The 20847-nt window shown below is 44.2% G+C and overlaps 1 protein-coding gene across 1 annotated transcript in view; it reads left to right on the top strand.

Annotated features, from left to right (window-relative positions):
* Positions 1-18450, top strand: part of LOC126160730 (uncharacterized) — a 138005-nt gene extending 119555 nt beyond the window's left edge. Inside the window, exon 7 of the mRNA XM_049916925.1 lies at positions 17467-18450. Within this exon, the coding sequence (XP_049772882.1) occupies positions 17467-17573 (107 nt within the window). The 3' untranslated portion in view covers positions 17574-18450. The remainder of the gene's footprint in view (positions 1-17466) is intronic.
* Positions 18451-20847: the final 2397 nt, after the last annotated feature.

The raw sequence follows: 20847 nt of genomic DNA, 5'->3' as shown, positions 1-20847 counted from the left end.
TTCATGATCTGATTATATTCGAGGCAGTGCTCGCCGACATTTAATTTGTTTGGTTGTCTTAGTCGGATGTATCGTTGATGCTCCTTATATCTCTTCTCCCACATAAGCCATTTGCTATGCATTTCACGGCATATCGTGTGGGATCTGGAAAATAGAAAACCATCAAAGGGCGTAGCCAGGCTCAGAAATTTAACTCGGCAACTAGTGGTCTGAGGACAATAATAGTTGACAGTCTGGTTGAAGTCCAAACGGCGAATACACATAACACCAAAACTCGCGGCACTGAAGAAGGCGGCTGGGTTGGTCGCAGAAGTACTGTGTGTAAAATGGAAACAGCAGTTGTACAAAGCACTAATTAATCATGCTGATAAAATCTGGGACAGGTGAAAAGAGTCCATTGAAGGCATCTAAGAGGACGACGATTTGTCTGATGTGATGGAAGAAGAAACAGGAATCGATTTAGAGGAAACAGGGGATCCAGTATTAGGATCAGAATTTAAGAGAGCTTTGGAGGATTTAAGATCAGATAAGGCAGAAGGAATAGATAACATTCCATCAGAATTTATAAAATCATAGGATTAAGTGTAAACAAAATGCTGTTCACGTTGGTGTGCAGAATGTGTGAGCGTGGCGACATACCATCTGACTTTCGGAAAAACATCATCCACACAATTCCGAATACTGAAGAGCTGACAAATGCGGGAATTATAGCAGAACAAGCTTAACAGATCATGGATCCAAGTTGCTGGCAAGAATAATATACAGAAGAATGGGATAGAAAACTGAGAATGTCGCACATGAAGATACGTTTGGCTTTAGGTAAGGTAAAGGCACCAGAGGGGCATTTCTCGCGTTGCGGTTGGTTCAAAAATGTTCAAATGTGTGTGAAATCTTATGGGACTTAACTGCTAAGGTCATCAGTCCCTAAGCTTAGACACTACTTAACCTAAATTATCCTAAGGACAAACACATACACCCATGCCCGAGGGAGGACTCGAACCTCCGCCGGGATCAGCCGCACAATCCATGACTGCAGCGCCCTAGACCGCTCGGCTAATCCCGCGCGGCGTTGCGGTTGGTAATGGAAGCAAGAGTAAAGAAAAATCAAGAAATGTGCATTGGATTTGTCGACCAGGAAAACGCGTTAGACAATATAAAATCGTGCAATATGTTCGAAATGCTGAGAAAATTAGGGGTAAGCTATAGGAAGAGATAGGTAATATGCAGTATATACAAGAGCCAAGAGGGATTAATAAGAGTGGACGACCAAGAATGAAGTCCTCATACTCGTATTAAGAGTAAAAAGGGAGTAAGACAAGGATGTAGCCTTTGGCCGCTACTGTTCAATCTGTACATGGAGGAAGCAATGATAAAAATAAAAGGAAGGTTCAGGAGTGGAATTAAAATTCAAGGTGAAAGGATATCAGTGATATGATTGGCTGATGACACTGCTATCCTGAGTGAGAGTGAAGAAGAATTACATGATCCGCTGAACGGAGCAAACAATCTAAATGAGTACAGAGTATGGATTGAGAGTAAATCGAAGAAAGACAAAGGTAATAAGTATTAGAAGTGAGAACAGCGAGAAACGTATCAGGATTGATAGTCACGAAGTACATGAAGTTAAAGAATACTGCTACCTAGGCAGCAAGATAACCAATGACGGACGGAGCAAAGAGGACATCAAAAGCAGACTAGCACCGGCAAAAAGGGCATTCCTGGCCAAGAGAAGTCTACAAATATCAAATTCGGGCTTAATTTGAGGAAGAAATTTCTGAAAACGTGTCTGGAGTACAGCAATGAATGGAAGTGAAACATGGACTGTGGAAAAACCGGGCCAGAAGATGGTTCAAATGGCTCTGAGCACTATGGGACTCAACATCTTAGGTCATAAGTCCCCTAGAACTTAGAACTACTTAAACCTAACTAACCTAAGGACATCACACACACCCATGCCCGAGGCAGGATTCGAACCTGCGACCGTAGCAGTCCCGCGGTTCCGGACTGCAGCGCCAGAACCGCTAGACCTCCGTGCCGGGCCAGAAGAGAATCGAAGTATTTGAGATGTGGTGCAACAACGAATGTTGAAAATTAGGTGGACTGACGAGGTAAAGAATGAGGAAGTTCTGCGCAGATTCGGAGAGGAAAGGAATATGTGGAAAACGCCGGCAAGGAGAAGGGACAGAATGACAGGACATCCTCTTAATAAATCAGGGACTGACTTCCATGGTACCAGAGTGAGCTGTAGAGGGCAAAAACTGTAGAGGAAGACAGAAACTGGAATACATGCAGCTAATAGTTGAGGACGTAGGTTGCATGTGCTACTGTGTGATTAAGATGTTGGCACAGGAGAGGAAATCGTGGTGGGCCGCATCAAACTATTGATAAGACTGATGACTCGAGAAAAAAAAGAAAAGAAGAAATCTGGGATGTCACAGAAAGAGGTCAGTTCAGTCGACCTATTGATGTTCCTGCCCTTCATATCGTACAGGATCAGGAAAGGGTTTACGAACCGTTGATCATTTGGAACGGAGCACAGGACTGAACTGACGAAGCGCTGGGGAAGGAAGTCGGCGGTACCGATTCAGACGATCAGTTACAGAATTAACGTTAAGAGACTTTGGAAAATGACGCAAAAACGTGTATCTGGATGGCTGGTCGAGGATTTGAGCCAATCCCGGAGGAAGCGGGAGACTGACTGAAGTTCCGCTAAATGCCCGCCTTCGGGAGAATGGTTCCACGACCAGCGCTTCTGGTGGACGGGTTGTGCGCGGCTGTGGCCGCCTCGTATTCCAGCCGCCGCGTTCCGGCTGAGCGCACTCGGGCGAGCGCTGGGGACGCAGACCATTCACACGGCGCAGCGCCGCGGATGGGCGGAGTCCAGTCACGTAGCGCTACAACACAATACGACACAGCACGTCACACGTTGCACAACTCCCACCTGTGGCCAGCCGTAGAGGGCGCTGCTGTTTCGTCACGCAGTCCTGACCACCCATCAGGGCACTTAGCCCGTGTTGGTTGCTGACAACTCTGCTCTACACACACTCTCTCTCTCTCTCTCTCTCTCTCTCTCTCTCTCTCTCTCTCTGTCTCTCTACGAGGATGGTTTGATAAGTCTGGAACACTTATGTTGAGCTTTCATGGTTGGTGCGCTTGATTGTTCCAAGGATCGTATAAGGAATTCAACAATGTACAGCCTACAGTTCATTGATAACAGCCATCTGAATTGGTGTGTGTCGACTGCGACTATACAAGGAGAAAATGTGGTTTCGAGCTATTTGTAAACATCTTCATTTGTAGGGTTGGACTGCCACACAAATCAAAACGGAATTGCATGAAGTTAAAGCGGTCTGTGCACCATCATTGAACACCATTTACTGTTGGTTTAATGAATTTAAATGTGGGCGGACAAGCACCGGAGACGAAGTTCGCTCTAGCAGGCCAACTGAGGTCACCACAAAGGAACCGTTCACAAAGTCCGTGATATGGCAATGCAAGACCGCCGATTAAAAATTTCAGAGATTGCTGAGTCTGTAAGCGTCTCAAATGAAAGACTCCTTAGTATCCTGCACGGAGAACTGGCTTCGAAGAAGATATGTCCGACGTGGACGACCCGATTGCTCACAGTATCCCAAAAGCGCTTCCGGCACTACATTTCAACACAATGTCTGGTGATGTTTAATCGTACTCTAAAAGATTTCTTGCTCCGATTTGTGGCTGTTGATGAAACGTTGATCCATCATTGCAGTGTCTAGCAAGCCTGCATACTTGTTTCACTAAACAATCAAATAAACTAATGAGTTTTATTACAATAAGAAAATTCATATACTTAACTTTGGTAATTACACAGATGTGTCGCAAGGAGAAGGCGACAGCCTGCCGCTGTGGCCGAGCGGTTCTAGGCGCTTCAGTCCGGAACCACGCGGCTGCTGCAGTCGCAGGTTCGAATCCTGCCTCGCGCATGGATGTGTGTGATGTCCTTAGGTTAGTTAGGTTTAAGTAGTTCTAAGTCTAGGCGACTGATGACCTCAGATGTTAAGTCCCATAGTGCTTAGAGCCGTTTAGAGGGCGACATACAAAATAACCAATCTTCTTCACCGTAGACAATCCCAAGTCTGTGCTACATAGAGAGTACAAGCGAAGTGACGAGCGTTGAAGCTGCTATGTAAGTCGCTAATCTTGAAGCTGCTATTTAATGTGCCGTCACGTCCGCCCCCGGTAGCTTAGTGGTCAGCGTGACAATGTCAATCCTAAGGGCCCGGGTTCGATTCCCGGCTGGGTCGGAGATTTTCTCCGCTCAGGGACTGGGTGTTGTTGACATCATCATCATCATTTCATCCCCATCGACGCGCAGGTCGCCGAAGTGGCGTCAACTCGAAATACCTGCACTAGGAGAACGGTCTACCCGACGGGAGGCCCTAGCCACACGACATTTCATTTCATTTCAATGTGCCGTCACAAGTCTGTCGCGCTGAAGTCTCCTGAGTGAGCGCGCCAAGTTTCCGTCACTTCCAACAGATAGCGTAGCTGCAGGACAGTTTCAAAATGGCGTCAGTAGGTAATGTACGTTAGAAGCAAGATGCCGTCATTGCATTACTCACTACAGAGAAAGAAACAGTGGGGAATATTGACAAACGCTTGTGCAAAATCTATGGAGCTTCTGCTCTCGACAGAAGTACAGTTAGTCACTGGGCACGGAGGCTTACGTCCTAAGAAGGCGGTTCGGCAGAGCTCCACGATTTGCAGCGATCGGGGAGACCACCAATGACTTTCACACCTAACATGTTGCAGCGAGGTGGTGATGTCATGCGCCATTAAAGGATGCCATTCGTGGAAGACATGTTGAGGACGATGAGCGGATGATTGACACAGTGAAGCACTGGCTCCACCACCAGGACAAGGATTGGTACTGCCAGGGCTTACACGCCCTTGTTTCGCGCTGGAGGAAGGCCACAGAACGGAAAAAATAGGGTGTGTAGATAAAACAGCATTCTTTCGTGTGTGTAATTATCCTTATGTTAAATAAAGAATCGTTGAAAAAAAGAATGCGGTGCAATACTTTCTGGGTAACTGCCGCATGTGAGGAAAGGGAAAGATCACGTGGACGAAAAAATCACTCATCGAGCAATACCTTGCTGAAACAGATAAAAATCACTAAATCACTGAATAAAGAGTACACGACCACAAAGATTAGATTAAATCATGAAGAATGGCCAGTTGATGAAGGTCCATCTGGTTCAGGTAAAACATGGTCCCCACAAACATAACAGGTTACTAAAATCCCTCAAAACTACGAAAATAATGTAAGTTGATGTTTATTGAGTGTAACAAGGATCAGAGTTCAAATACAGGAACTAGAGCTGAGGGCACATTGAACGACAAAGACGTAGAAATGCATGTAACTAAGCGTACATGAAAATAGGTACATCTAAGCACTTACTAATATGAGGCACGTAAATACCCACAAATCAGATTAGAAAGAAGCACACGTACACGAAGACACTCTTTTTCTCACATTCACACAGGGTAAAGATCGCTGTAACTTGGCCTAATCACTATACTTGCAGACCAATCTCCATGGCAATGGTCCAGAGGAACGGAGCAAACCCAGAATACTCACTAAATCGAAACCTCGAACAGTCCCTAATATTAATAAAGCATTATGCTTTTACGTAAATACATCTTGAAAAAAGAAAGAGAAAACGCTCCAGTTAAGCTGAAGAACAAGCATTCATAGCTACTTTACAGTAGCAAGACCGCATTTAAGAACAAGGAACCGAATTCACCAACAGCAAGCGGCAAAGTGCTTCCCTAGCGATAGCACCCGGAGAACCACTTGGGTAAAACTGAGAGAAGAGTGGTGTCGTTTCCGCCACGAACATAACAAGCAGACAAGAGACGAACAGTGAAGACAGACCTCTTTCCCCAGGTGAAGAAATACTACGTTGGTTACCCTGTACCCCAGCAGACGAAAAGCAACTAGTCTGCCAGAAGCTTTGTAAACCCCTAAAGACACACATACAATCTCATTCTTACACATAAATGCCAAGGTAAAGGAGGAAACATGGTAATGTAGCATGTCATTACATAAATACAGATGTGGATTACGTAGGATAAGTAAAAATGGTTAAAATGGCTCTGAGCACTATGGAGTTAACTTCTCAGGTCATCAGTCCCCTAGAACGTAGAACTACTTAAACCTAACTAACATAAGGACATCACACACATCCATGCCCGAGGCAGGATTCGACCTTGCGACCGTAGCGGTCGCACGGTTCCAGACTGTAGCGCCTAGAACCGCTCGGCCACCCTGGCCGGCTAGGATAAGTAACTGATTGTATAGTTCAAGAAAATTCTGTTGTAAAGCATAAGTTGTTTGAATCTAAACGTCAGATTATTACTGAATTGATATCAGTGCAACTGTTCAGTTCTTCTGGGCTTGTGAAGTAGTACACCGCGGACTAGCGGTTCAGAAAAATGAGACCGGAATCAAAGAAAACTGGTCAAATAGAGTATTAAATGGTTCTATACAGACGTTTCAGGTGTCTGCTGTCAAAGTTCCAAGTGCGGAAATGGGTGGATGAAATCACTTTGCCGGGATATTTGAACCACGTCTGTAGCAGATCTAACTCAGTTGGGCATCAAGGCGAACTGAGCAATAAAAAAAAAAAACCACACACGCGCACACACGCGCACACACGCGCGCGCACACACACACACACACACACACACACACAATCACTCCATACTGCTTCAGCTACAAGCCAGAGTCGTATTGGCTCACGAGTGGTGGCGTACCTAATTCTGAGAGATAGAGAGAATGTGCTAGCCGAGGCAGCAGACGAACATCTCTGTGTGCATACTTACGATACCGCAGTGCCTGTGTTATTCATAAGTACGATGCCATGTTTCTTCGAACATGCCTGCTTGTCTGAAGGAACATTGCATCGTATTTCTGAACGACACACACTTCAGTATCGCCGGCCGGAGTGGCTGTGCGGTTCTAGGCGCTACAGTCTGGAGCCGAGCGACCGCTCCGGTCGCAGGTTCGAATCCTGCCTCGGGCATGGATGTGTGTGATGTCCTTAGGTTAGTTAGGTTCAATTAGTTGTACGTTCTAGGCGACTGATGACCTCAAAAGTTAAGTCGCATAGTGCTCAGAGCCATTTTAACCATTTTTTGAACACTGCAGTATCGTATTTGTTCGCCAATGACGGGTAAGCGGATATCAACTAAAATCTCTCCGATTTACAGGAATATACAGTACGTAATGAATGAACGAGGGCAGGTTGTAGACACTTGGCTGACGACGTATGGAAATTTGGACCTGCCCGTGATGTGTACTCAGACAGCCTAATAGTAAGACGACCTCTCGCGAGAAGACGGAAATCCGGGATCAGGTCTCGGTTCAGCACAAATTTTCAATAAAGCTGATGGTTGTCCATATACGCAACTGCCAGTACATCTCAATTACCTCTGTATGGAGGTCAGCACAAGCAATTTCTTACAGCCCTGCTTCGTCGTATTGAAAGACAGCAACACTGTTCTTTTTTTTTTTTTTTTTTTGGTTATCAGTCTACTGAGTGGTTTAGTGGTTTGATGCGGCCCGCCACGAATTCCTTTCCTGTGCTAACCTCTTCATCTCAGAGTAGCACTAGCAACCTACGTCCTCAATTATTTGCTTGACGTATTCCAATCTCTGTCTTCCTCTACAGTTTTTGCCCTCTACAGCTCCCTCTAGTACCATGGAAGTCATTCCCTCATGTCATCCTGTCCCTTCTCCTTATCAGTGTTTTCAACATATTCCTTTCCTCTCCGATTCTGCGTAGAACCTCCTCATTCCTTATCTTATCAGTCCACCTAATTTTCAACATTCGTCTATAGCACCACATCTCAAATGCTTCGATTCTCTTCTGTTCCGGTTTTCCCACAGTCCATGTTTCACTACCATACAATGCTGTACTCCAGACGTACATCCTCAGAAATTTCTTCCTCAAATTAAGACCGGTATTTGATATTAGTAGACTTCTCTTGGTCAGAAATGCCTTTTTTGCCATAGCGAGTCTGCTTTTGATGTCGTCCTTGCTCCGCCCGTCATTGGTTACTTTACTGCCTAGGTAGCAGAATTCCTTAACTTCATTGACTTCGTGACCATAAATCCTGATAAGTTTCTCGCTGTTCTAATTTCTACTACCTCTCATTACCTTCGTCTTTCTCCGATTTACTCTCAAACCATACTGTGTACTCATTAGACTGTTCATTCCGGTCAGCAGATCATTTAATTCTTCTTCACTTTCACTCAGGATAGCAATGTCATCAGCGAATCGTATCATTGATATTCTTTCACCTTGTATTTTAATTCCACTCCTGAACCTTCCTTTTATTTCCATCATTGCTTCCTCGATGTACAGATTGAAGAGTAGGGGCGAAAGGCTACAGCCTTGTCTTACACCCTTCGTAATACGAGCACTTCGTTCTTGATCGTCCACTCTTATTATTCCCTCTTGGTTGTTGTACATATTGTATATGACCCGTCTCTCCCTATAGCTTACCCCTACTTTTTTCAGAATCTCGAACAGCTTGCACCATTTTATATTGTCGAACGCTTTTTCCAGGTCGACAAATCCTATGAAAGTGTCTTGATTTTTCTTTAGCCTTGCTTCCATTATTAGCCGTAATGTCAGAATTGCCTCTCTCGTCCCTTTACTTGTCCTAAAGCCAAACTGATCGTCACCTAGCGCATTCTCAATTTTCTTTTCCATTCTTCTGTATATTATTCTTGTAAGCAGCTTCGATGCATGAGCTGTTAAGCTGATTGTGCGATAATTCTAGCACTTGTCAGCTCTTGCCGTCTTCGGAATTGTGTGGATGATGTTTTTCCAAAAGTCAGATGGTATATCGCCAGACTCATATATTCTACACACCAACGTGAATAGTCGTTTTGTTGCCACTTCCCCCAATGATTTTAGAAATTCTGATGGAATGTTACCTATCCCTTCTGCCTTATTTGACCGTAAGTCCTCCAAAGCTCTTTCAAATTCCGATTCTAATACTGGATCCCCTATCTCTTCTAAATCGACTCCTGTTTCTTCTTGTATCACATCAGACAAATCTTCACCCTCATAGAGGCTTTCAATGTATTCTTTCAACCTATCTGCTCTCTCCTCTGCATTTAACAGTGCAATTCTCGTTGCACTCTTAATGTTCCCACCGTTGCTTTTAATGTCACCAAAGGTTGTTTTGACTTTCCTGTATGCTGAGTCTGTCCTTGCGACAGTCATATCTTTTTCGATGTCTTCACATTTTTCCTGAAGCCATTTCGTCTTAGCTTCCCTGCACTTCCTATTTATTTCATTCCTCAGCGACTTGTATTTCTGTATTCCTGATTTTCCCGGAACATGTTTGTACTTCCTCCTTTCATCAATAAACTGAAGTATTTCTTCTGTTACCCATGGTTTCTTCGCAGCTACCTTCTTTGTACCTATGTTTTCCTTCCCAACTTCTGTGATGGCCCTTTTTAGAGACGTCCATTCCTCTTCAACTGTACTGCCTACTGCGCTATTCCTTATTGCTGTATCTATAGCGTTAGAGAACTTCAAACGATCTCGTCATTCCTTAGTACTTCCGTATCCCACTTCTTTGCGTATTGATTCTTCCTGACTAATGTCTTGAACTTCAGCCTACTCTTCATCACTACTATATTGTGATCTGTGTCTATACCTGCTCCTGGGTGCGCCTTACAATCCAGTATCTGATTTCGGAATCTGTCTGACCATGATGTAATCTAATTGAGATCTTCCCGTATCTCCCGGCCTTTTCCAAGTATACCTCCTCCTCTTGTGATTCTTTAACAGGGTATTCGCTATTACTAGCTGAAACTTGTTACAGAACTCAATTAGTCTTTCTGCTCTTTCATTCTTTGTCCCAAGCCAATATTCTCCTGTAACCTTTCCTTCTATTCCTTCCCCTACAACTGCATTCCAGTTGCCCATGACTATTAGGTTTTCGTCCCCCTTTACATACCTCATTACCCTTTCAATATCCTCATACATTTTCTCTATCTGTTCATCTTCAGCTTGCGACGTCGGCATGTATACCTGAACTATCTTTGTCGGTGTTGGTCTGCTGTCGATTCTGATTAGAACAACCCGGTCACTGAACTGTTCACAGTAACACACCCTCTGCCCTACCTTCCTATTCATAACGAATCCTACACCTGTTACACCATTTTCTGCTGCTGTTGATATTACCCGAGACTCATCTAACCAGAAATCCTTGTCTTCCTATTACCCGAGACTCATCTAACCAGAAATCCTTGTCTTCCTTCCACTTAACTTCACTCACCCCAACTATATCTAGATTGAGCCTTTGCATTTCCCTTTTCAGATTTTCTAGTTTCCCTACCACGTTCAAGCTTCTGACATTCCACGCCCCGACTCGTAGAACGTTATCCTTTCGTTGATTATTCAATCTTTTTCTCATGGTAACCTCCCACTTGACAGTCCCCTCCCGGAGATCCGAATGGGGGACTATTCCGGAATCTTTTGCCAATGGAGAGATCATCAGGCCACATGTCCTGTGGATACACGTTACGTGTCTTTAATGCAGTTGTTTCCATTGCCTTCTGCATCCTCATGTCGTTGATCATTGCTGATTTTTCCGCCTTTAGGGGCAATTTCCCACCCCTAGGACAAGAGAGTGCCCTGAACCTCTATCCGCTCCTCCTCCCTCTTTGACAAGGCCGTTGGCAGAATGAGGCTGACTTCTTATGCCGGAAGTCTTCGGCCGCCAATGCTGATTATTTATCAAAATTTAAGCAGTGTCGGGGATCAAACCCGGGACCGAAGACGTTCTGATTATGAATCAAAGACGCTACCCCTAGATCACGGGTACCCCCCTGTTTTTAACAGATCAGAAATGTAATGGCCACTGTCCAATTTACCGGATTTGCGAAACAGCGGTGTCCGTCTTGTGTACAAAACGGTATGCCTTAACATAACGCCAGGTTCTTGATTTGTATGGCGACGCCGAAATATGGAAACGTACATTCTCCTCGTTTGCCTTCACCAAAGGATGTCCAACGTGATGCTGTGCGCAGAACCGTTTCGTCGTTGGTCGCGTCACTGTTAGCCGCCTCTGCATCCCCGTCATTCCGACGTCGAAACTGTGGTCGCCATGCCGAAAATGGGTAGTGTTATGCACGTCGGCGCACTCTCCTTGTGGAAACTTTGCTTCCTGTAAATAATTCCTTTCCATGACTGAGGTCCGTAACATGACTGCCCAGTTAAAAATACACTCCTGGAAATTGAAATAAGAACACCGTGAATTCATTGTCCCAGGAAGGGGAAACTTTATTGACACATTCCTGGGGTCAGACACATCACATGATCACACTGACAGAACCACAGGCACATAGACACAGGCAACAGAGCATGCACAATGTCGGCACTAGTACAGTGTATATCCACCTTTCGCAGCAATGCAGGCTGCTATTCTCCCATGGAGACGATCGTAGAGGTGCTGGATGTAGTCCTGTGGAACGGCTTGCCATGCAATTTCCACCTGACGCCTCAGTTGGACCAGCGTTCGTGCTGGACGTGCAGACCGCGTGAGACGACGCTTCATCCAGTCCCAAACATGCTCAATGGGGGACAGATACGGAGATCTTGATGGCCAGGGTAGTTGACTTACACCTTCTAGAGCACGTTGGGTGGCACGGGATACATGCGGACGTGCATTGTCCTGTTGGAACAGCAAGTTCCCTTGCCGGTCTAGGAATGGTAGAACGATGGGTTCGATGACGGTTTGGATGTACCGTGCACTATTCAGTGTCCCCTCGACGATCACCAGTGGTGTACGGCCAGTGTAGGAGATCGCTCCCCACACCATGATGCCGGGTGTTGGCCCTGTGTGCCTCGGTCGTATGCAGTCCTGATTGTGGCGCTCACCTGCACGGCGCCAAACACGCATAAGACCATCATTGGCACCAAGGCAGAAGCGACTCTCATCGCTGAAGACGACACGTCTCCATTCGTCCCTCCATTCACGCCTGTCGCGACACCACTGGAGGCGGGCTGCACGATGTTGGGGCGTGAGCGGAAGACGGGCTAACGGTGTGCGGGACCGTAGCCCAGCTTCATGGAGACGGTTGCGAATGGTCCTCGCCGATACCCCAGGAGCAACAGTGTCCCTAATTTGCTGGGAAGTGGCGGTGCGGTCCCCTACGGCACTGCGTAGGATCCTACGGTCTTGGCGTGCATCCGTGCGTCGCTGCGGTCCGGTCCCAGGTCGACGGGCACGTGCACCTTCCGCCGACCACTGGCGACAACATCGATGTACTGTGGAGACCTCACGCCCCACGTGTTGAGCAATTCGGCGGTACGTCCACCCGGCCTCCCGCATGCCCACTACACGCCCTCGCTCAAAGTCCGTCAACTGCACATACGGTTCACGTCCACGCTGTCGCGGCATGCTACCAGTGTTAAAGACTGCGATGGAGCTCCGTATGCCACCGCAAACTGGCTGACACTGACGGCGGCGGTGCACAAATGCTGCGCAGCTAGCGCCATTCGACGGCCAACACCGCGGTTCCTGGTGTGTCCGCTGTGCCGTGCGTGTGATCATTGCTTGTACAGCCCTCTCGCAGTGTCCGGAGCAAGTATGGTGGGTCTGACACACCGGTGTCAATGTGTTCTTTTTTCCATTTCCAGGAGTGTATAAACAGGCAGAATACTGCGCTGCGTTCGGCAACACCTATATAAGACAAAAAGTGTTCGGCGTAGTTACTAGATCTGTTACTGCTGCTACAATGGCAGGTTCTCAAGATTTAAGTGAGTTTCAGTTATAGTCGGTGCACTAGCGATGGGACACAGCATCTCCGCGGTATCGATGTAGTGCGGATTTTCCCATACGACTATTGTACGAGTGTACCGTGAGTACCAAGAATCCAGAAAAACGTCAAATCTCCGACATCGCTGCGGCCAGAAAAAGATCCGTCAAAAACTGGACCAACGACGGCTGAAGAGAGTCGTTCAATGTGACAGAAGTGCAACCCTTTCGCAAATTGCTGCAGATTTCAATGCTGGGTCATCAACAAGTGTCATCATGAGAACCATTCAACGGAACATCATCGACATGGGCTTTCGGAGCCGAAGGCCCACTTGTTTACTTTTGCTGACTGCACAGCACAAAGCTTTACGCCTTGCCTGGGACCATCAACACCGATATGGACTGTTGATGACGGGAAACAAGTTTCCTGGTCGGACGAGTCTCATTTCAAATTTTATCGAGCGGATGGACGTGTACGGGTATGGAGACAACCTCATGAATCCATGGACCCTGCATGACAGCAGGTTACTGTTGAAGTTGGTGGAGACTCTATAACGGTGTGATTCAAATTGTATCGAGCGGATGATTCCGTGGAGTCTGCATTTCGGCAGGTGGAGACTCTAATGGTATGGGTCGTGTGCAGTTGGAGTGATACTTCTAGATACGACTCTGACAGGTGATACGCACCTAAGCATCCTGTCTGATCGCCTGCATCCATTCATGTCCACTGTGAATTCAGACTGATATGGGCAATTCCAGCAAGACAATGCGATATCCCACACTTATAGAATTGCTACAGAGTGGCTCCAGGAACACTCTTCTGAGTTCAAACACTTCCACTGGCCACCAAACTCCCCAGACATGAACATCATTGAGCATGTCTGGGATGCCTTGCAACGTGCTATTCAGAAGAATTCTCCACCCCTCTTACTCTTACGGATTTATGGATGGCCCTGCAGGATTCGTGGTGTTAGTTCCCTCCAGCACTAATTCAGACATTAGTCGAGTCCATGCCACGCCGTGTTGCGTTACTAAACAGTATTAGGCAGGTGTACCAGTTTGTTTAGCTCTTCAGTGTATTTTACAGCATCGTGTATTGCGTACAGTATAGTAACAGTTCGCAGATGATGATTTATTTTTACCAGTATGACAATGCATCCTGTCATAAAGTAGTCTCCGTGAGGCAATGGTTTGTAGACAATAACATTCTTCAAACTGACAGGCCATTGCAGAGGCCCGACCTGAATGCAGAGAACACCTTTGGTACGAGTCAGAACATAGACTTCACATCAATATCTTGTCTGGTTTGGGATCTTAAGGAAGAATGGATTGCCATGCTTTCATAGACTTTCAGACACCTTGTAAGTTTTAAACAGGCTTCTAGTTCGTAATTAGGAAACGGTATGTGTACTAAACCTGTCGCTAACAATGTGAAGACAAGTACTTTTGAACACTAACGGATCTGTGCAAATTAATCTAAAACGCATTTATCTGTAAATGAGCCTATTTATGAATAATGGCATAAAAGAATATACTCAGAACGACTTTGTCATTAAATATTTAGACGTAATGATTGTTACGTAACGTAAATGTGCTCTGTTATGGGAAACGCATCTGTTGGATTGAAATAAAATTTTGTTGATCAAAATTGTTTCTATTATCCTCATAACATGCTCATTTAGGCCCTAAAATATATTCTTGCCTTGCCATGGAAAAATCGTTTCTACTCAGCTAAAAGTAACCACTGTGCGGCAGTTTGACTTGTTAACTTATTTTATTTTACGCTGTTTCATTAAATTCCTCTTCTTTTTCTGAAAATATTATTCGTTGTATACGCAATAGCGCAAGGCGTGACAGAGCAGGTTGATTATTTGTGCAACGAACTACTTAAATCGGAAGGAACACACAGGAAGTGTTATGAAGAAGGCTCACTAAAGACTGCGTTTTAGTACCAAGGCCACACGGGATTAGCCGAGCGGTGTACGGCGCTGCAGTCATGGACTGTGCGGCTGGTCCCGGCGGAGGTTAGAGTCCTCCCTCGGGCATAGGTGTGTGTGTGTTTGTGCTTAGGATAATTTAGGTTAAGTAGTGTGTAAGCTTAGGGACTGATGACCTTAGCAGGTATGTTCCATAAGATTTCACACACATTTGAACAATTTTTTTATTACCAGGAAACTTAGAAAATGTAACAGCTACTAAATAGAGTGCCTACATTACACTTGTCCGTCCTTCTTTAGAATACTGCTGCGTGGTTTGGGGTCCTTAGCAGATAGGATTAACGGACTACATAGAGAGAGTGCAAAGAAGGCACCACGTTTTGTAACATCGGGAAACGGGGGAAAGAATATCACTCAAATGATACAGAATTTAGGGTGGACATCATTAAAACAAACGCTTTTTCTTCTCACCAAATTTCTCCTCCGAATGCGAAAATATTTTGTTGACTTCGACCTTCATAGGAAGAATCGATCAACATAATACAATAAGGGATATCAGTACTCGCTCCGAAATAGACAGGGTTGTCCATTGATAGTGATCGGGCCAAATATCTCACGAAATAAGCATCAAACGAAAAAACTACAAAGAACGAAACTCGTCTAGCTTCAAGGGAGAAATCAGATAGCGCTATGATTGGCCCTTTATATGGCGCTGCCATAGGTCAAACGGCTATCAACTGAGTTTTTTTTTAAAATAGGAACAGACATTTTTTATTAGATATTCGTGTAGTACTTAAAGAAATATGTATGTTCTAGTTGGACCACTTTTTTCGCTTTGTGATAGAGGGCGCTGTAATAGTAACAAACTTACAAGCACGTGGTATCACGTGACATTCCGCCAGTACGGACGGTATTTGCTTCGTGATACATTACTAGTGTTAAAATGGACCGTTTACCAATTGCGGAAAAGGTCGATATCGTGTTGATGCATGGCTATTGTGATCAAAATACCCAACGGGCGTGTGCTATGTATGCTGCTCGGTATCCTGGACGACATGATCCAACTGTCAGGACCGTTCGCCGGATAGTTCAGTTATTTAAGGAAACGGGAAGTGTTCAGGCACATGTGAAACGTCAACCACGACCTGCAACAAATGATGCCCAAGCAGGTGTTTTAGCTGCTGTCGTGGCTAATTCGCAGATCAGTAGCAGACAAATTGCGCGAGGATCGGGAATCTCAAAAACGTCGGTGTTGAGAATGCTACATCAACATCGATTGCACCCGTTCCTTATTTCTGTGCACCAGGAATTGCATGATGACTACTTTGAACGTCGTGTACAGTTCTGCCTCTGGACACAAGAGAAATTACGGGACGATGACAGATTCTTTGCACGCGTTCTATTTAGCGACGAAGCGTCATTCACCAACAGCGGTAACGTAAACCGTCATAATATGCACTATTGGGCAACGGAAAATCCACGATGGCTGCGACAAGTGGAACATCAGCGACCTTGGCGGGTTAATGTATGGTGCGGCATTATGGAAGGAAGGATAATTGGCCCCTATTTTATCGATGGCAATCTAAATTGTGCAACGTAAGCTGATTTCCTACGTAATGTTCTGCCGATGTTACTACAAGATGTTTCACTGCATGACAGAATGCCGATGTACTTCCAACATGATGGATGTCCGACACACAGTTCTTTTGCGGTTGAGGCGGTATCGAATAGCATATTTCATGACAGGTGGATTGGTCGTCGAAGCACAATACCATGGCCCGCACGTTCACCGGATCTGACGTCCCCGGATTTCTTTCTGTAGGGAAAGTTGAAGGATATTTGCTATCGTGATCCACCGACAACGCCTGACAACATGCTTCAACGCATTGTCAATGCATGTGCGAACATTACGGAAGGCGAACTACTCGCTATTGAGAGGAATGTCGTTACACGTATTGCCAAATGCATTGAGGTTGACGGACATCATTCTGAGCATTTATTGCACTTATGTGGTATATCACGCTGTAACAACATGCGTTTTCATAACTGATAAGTTCACAAAGGTACATGTATCGCATTGGAACAACCGAAGTAAAATGTTCAAAAGTACCTACGTTTTGTATTTTAATTTAAAAAACCTAACTGTTAGGAACTGTTCGTCTAAAATTGTGAGCCATATGTTTGTGACTATTAAAGCGCCATCTATTACAAAGCGAAAAATGTGGCCCAACTAAAACATTCATATTTCTTTACGTACTACACGAATATGCAATAAAAATGGGTGTTTCTATTTAAAAAAACGCAGTTCATATCCGTTTGACCTATGGCAGTGCCATCTAGTGGGCCAACTATAGCGCCATCTGGTTTCCCCCTTCAAGCTAGACAAGTTTCTTTCTTCGTAGTTTTTTTCGTTTGCCGCTTATTTCGTGAGATATTTGGCCCGGTCACGCAATGGACCACCCTGTATAGGCGTTCGTTTTTTCCGCGCGCTGTACGAGATTGTGTGAAAGTGGTTCGATGAACCTTCTGCCAGGCACTTAAATGTGATTTGCAGAGTAGATGGAAAAATTGTGTTCATTAATATTAACACTAATGATCTAAACATCTCCTGTAAACTGACTCACGCCACATAATTTTGATAAAAGAATCGTTCAAATGCTCTACGGAACACGTAACTAACTCCGCCTTCCTGTTGCCACAGGCGCCATCACGTATTGCCACCTGGTGGTGGACGGATTCGCTCAGCAGCTGCGAGAACGTCGCCGGTCCCGGTTGGCTGCAGTCAACTGCGAGAAGTCCTGGGACTGATGGCGCTTTCGTCCGTGCGGATTGTCTAAAGGCGAGCATCGCGAAGGGAGGCTGCTGGCTGCACGCAAAGTGTCACGACACAGCTGTTTACTGTCGCCTGCCTGGTCCGACCTCGACTCTGCTTCCGTGACGGTGCGTCGAGACGAGTGGTAGAACTGGTGTTCCTTAACTCATACCAAAGTAACTTTTCCACCCCCACCTTTCACTCCCAAACTCATTTTTTGGACCTACTCTCTGCTGATCATTCTCCTGAGGAAAAGGAAGTTCATTGTATGAAAGACAACATAAAATGACAAACTATGTGCTTATAGTGCAGATATTAATGACAACTAGGAGTGAGGAGAAAGCTTAGTTTCCAGATGGTGTCATGCGTATCATTGCTGCCATGTTATTAACGTGAATACAATGAACTGTTTCGCAGTGAAAATAACTGCCGGTACCAGCATACGATATTTTCAACTGTTGAACACCGTGCCATTTCAATCACACCTTTGCAGACCTCCTGTGGAAACGTGATTTTCTTCAGCAGAGACCATGTCTCTCTGCTTGCTTCGAACTGTCCCTCTATCCCTACTGTCTTTTTTGTTCAATGATTGATATGGAGTGACGTGTGCGGTTGTATTGTGTATGAAAAGACAAAAAATAGCGCTGCATTGTGACAATTGTGGACTTAGCTATAAGAAATGATCAGTTGTTCCACAGTCACATTACCTGAACGTATCTGTTGACGCAAAGGAGACGTACTACCGACACAGGAACATACATGATGCAGGACCACATGAAGCTATATAGTCTTAGTATTAACGTGATGTTTTATGTATACAGACATTGTTACTATTGCCTGTGACAATACTTAAATAAAAAATGACACTTTGAATTGATTAGTTTATATCTAGAGATTAATCAACGCCTCTTCAATAGCACCACTATCTAGCATCAGTGAAGAAATTAGAAGTTATATGTAAACACAAGCACCTGTACCACTGCCTTTATTCTGTTGTTCTGTTTTGTGCGAAATGTGCAGCTGTAAGATGTAAGTCATTAAAAATATTTGATTTCTCTTATTAATGCTGAGCAGACATAGAATCTAACATCTGGCAAGCACAAATAAGCCTTGGGTATAATGCGAGGGCCTTTTGAGTGTCTCAGTACAGTTATTAATAAAAATAAATATCCTGAATGAGAAAGCGATCATTGCAAACTTTTGTGAATAAAGCTTTCTACATCGCTTAATGTGTTTATTTAGAAGCAGTTCTCGGCTAGTTCTACGAGTAGATCAAAAGGTACACCTTGTAAAACAGCGTTTAGTGGCAGGTTCAATAAAATCCACGCCTAATCTTCCTGATTAAGGCATATTCCCTGGCAACATAAAGTCCTTTCCAATCTGCGATTCAAACCATGGATTCAGTGCGGTAAGGACCTAAGCAGTGGTATGAGACCCTTACGTTGAGCAGAGTCTATTTTTATGAAATGCAGAATATGAGTTGGCAGTTTTTCACTATTCCAGCTCAAAGGTCAGATGGCCCATAACAGTATTTTCGCTACTGAAGGAGCTGCAAGTAATAGGATGTATTATGAAATCCTTGAGATATTACTACTCCTCGTTCACAAAAGAGAAAGAAGATTTCTTACTCATAGCCACATTGTATACACAAAAAGTTGGTGTGCTTGATGCTGGGATTGAATAGTAGAACATTAATTCGCCTCTACCAGTTACGACGACTTGTTAATCTTTGTACGAAACGATCATCTCAAACACGCAATTACATGCAATAACTTCACATGGAACACACAAGCCATAGTAACTGTGGTATAAATAAATTTGTCCAGCGTGCAAGTGACATCAATGTATCATTTAATAACTTCCTTCTTCATAGTTCCGCTTTAGATGCATATGAAAAATTGACAATTCACTTGTGTATATTAGTAAATGTATATTATAATTTGTAAAGTTTGAATTAAATATAAATATTTATAATTTGTTATGATTTATACCCATATGCATCCTTTTTTGCATAGAATTACTTCTATCCTATAGTTTTATGCAAAATTATGTCATTGTATTCGTATTACAGGAAATGGTCTAAATTTGAGCTACCATTTACTTTTTAAGTCGTAATTCGCGTTTTGTTGAAAACATATTATAGGACATTGCAGTAAACCATACTCGGAAGCGTCATACTTTAAAGCATTATGATGACATACAACATATCCTTACCTTCTTTCTTATTTTCGGTTTTAAAAAGTAATGGCAAGTTGACACAACTTAGAGGTGTGGTCTAAAATTAGGCTAATTAAAAAAAGATGTCATTGAAAAATTGAAACATTTTGTAAATTAGTTGAATATAATGACGTATTTTAGTTAATAATTCACTGTGGTTTATCAAAATATGTGATCATATAATGTAAAACATTCTATTCACTTGACAAAAGTCTTAAATGTTTTGATTTGCTCCTGCCCATCACGTGTGTTTACATGTTACGCATGACACACAACACAGAACTCCCATGCACGTCATCACTAAAGATTTCCTTTACAAACGTACATTCTATGTCATCAGGTCTGATTTGTTTTCTGCAGTAGAGAGTTCAAAACCACAATGAGTGGCATGGTCGGTTCGTCTATCAGTGACTCATTTGAGCTGTCTTCAATTTTTCTTTTCTCCATTTCCATTTGTATTCCTTTTTTAATTTTTCTCAAACTTAACTTTCTTGGATGTGATTTCAAGCACATTTTCGAAGTTAATTTTTCACAGCGTTTCGTTTCGAAGGAGAGTGGAAATTTTTTCTTCAGTAACAAGCTTTTGTAGCATTGGTTTTAAGCAGTGACAGTTATCAGGACAGACGCTGTGGCTTTACATGATTTTTTGCTTTTTGTTTTGTTTGCCGTACGAACAGGAGCAATGTCTTAAGGATGAGAGCCGATGAGATTAATAAATTGAAGGTCTCAACACGTCTGATGTTCTCAACATACTCTTACCGAAGTGGATAGGAGGTCTTGAGAAGGCTGTTTCCATAGTAACATAGTTACATCGCTGACTGCCTGAATCGCCTTGGTCATGTATTTCGTTCCATTTCTTCCCTTTTTCCCTGCGGGATATAGTTTGTTTTGGATTTGCTGTGTCGTCCAGACAAGACAGTCAGGGCAAAAGCACCACAGGGGCAAAGATGCGAGCTGGTTCCAGTGCCATAGAGACTCGCGACTTGCGGGAGTCCACCAGCGCCGCGGAGGATGCAGATATCGACTTCGCCTCCGCCAACTGCCGACTGAGTA

Source organism: Schistocerca cancellata, chromosome 2 (genome assembly GCF_023864275.1).
Source record: "Schistocerca cancellata isolate TAMUIC-IGC-003103 chromosome 2, iqSchCanc2.1, whole genome shotgun sequence".
NCBI lineage: Eukaryota > Metazoa > Arthropoda > Insecta > Orthoptera > Acrididae > Schistocerca > Schistocerca cancellata.
This window is presented reverse-complemented; position numbering and strand designations above follow the sequence as displayed.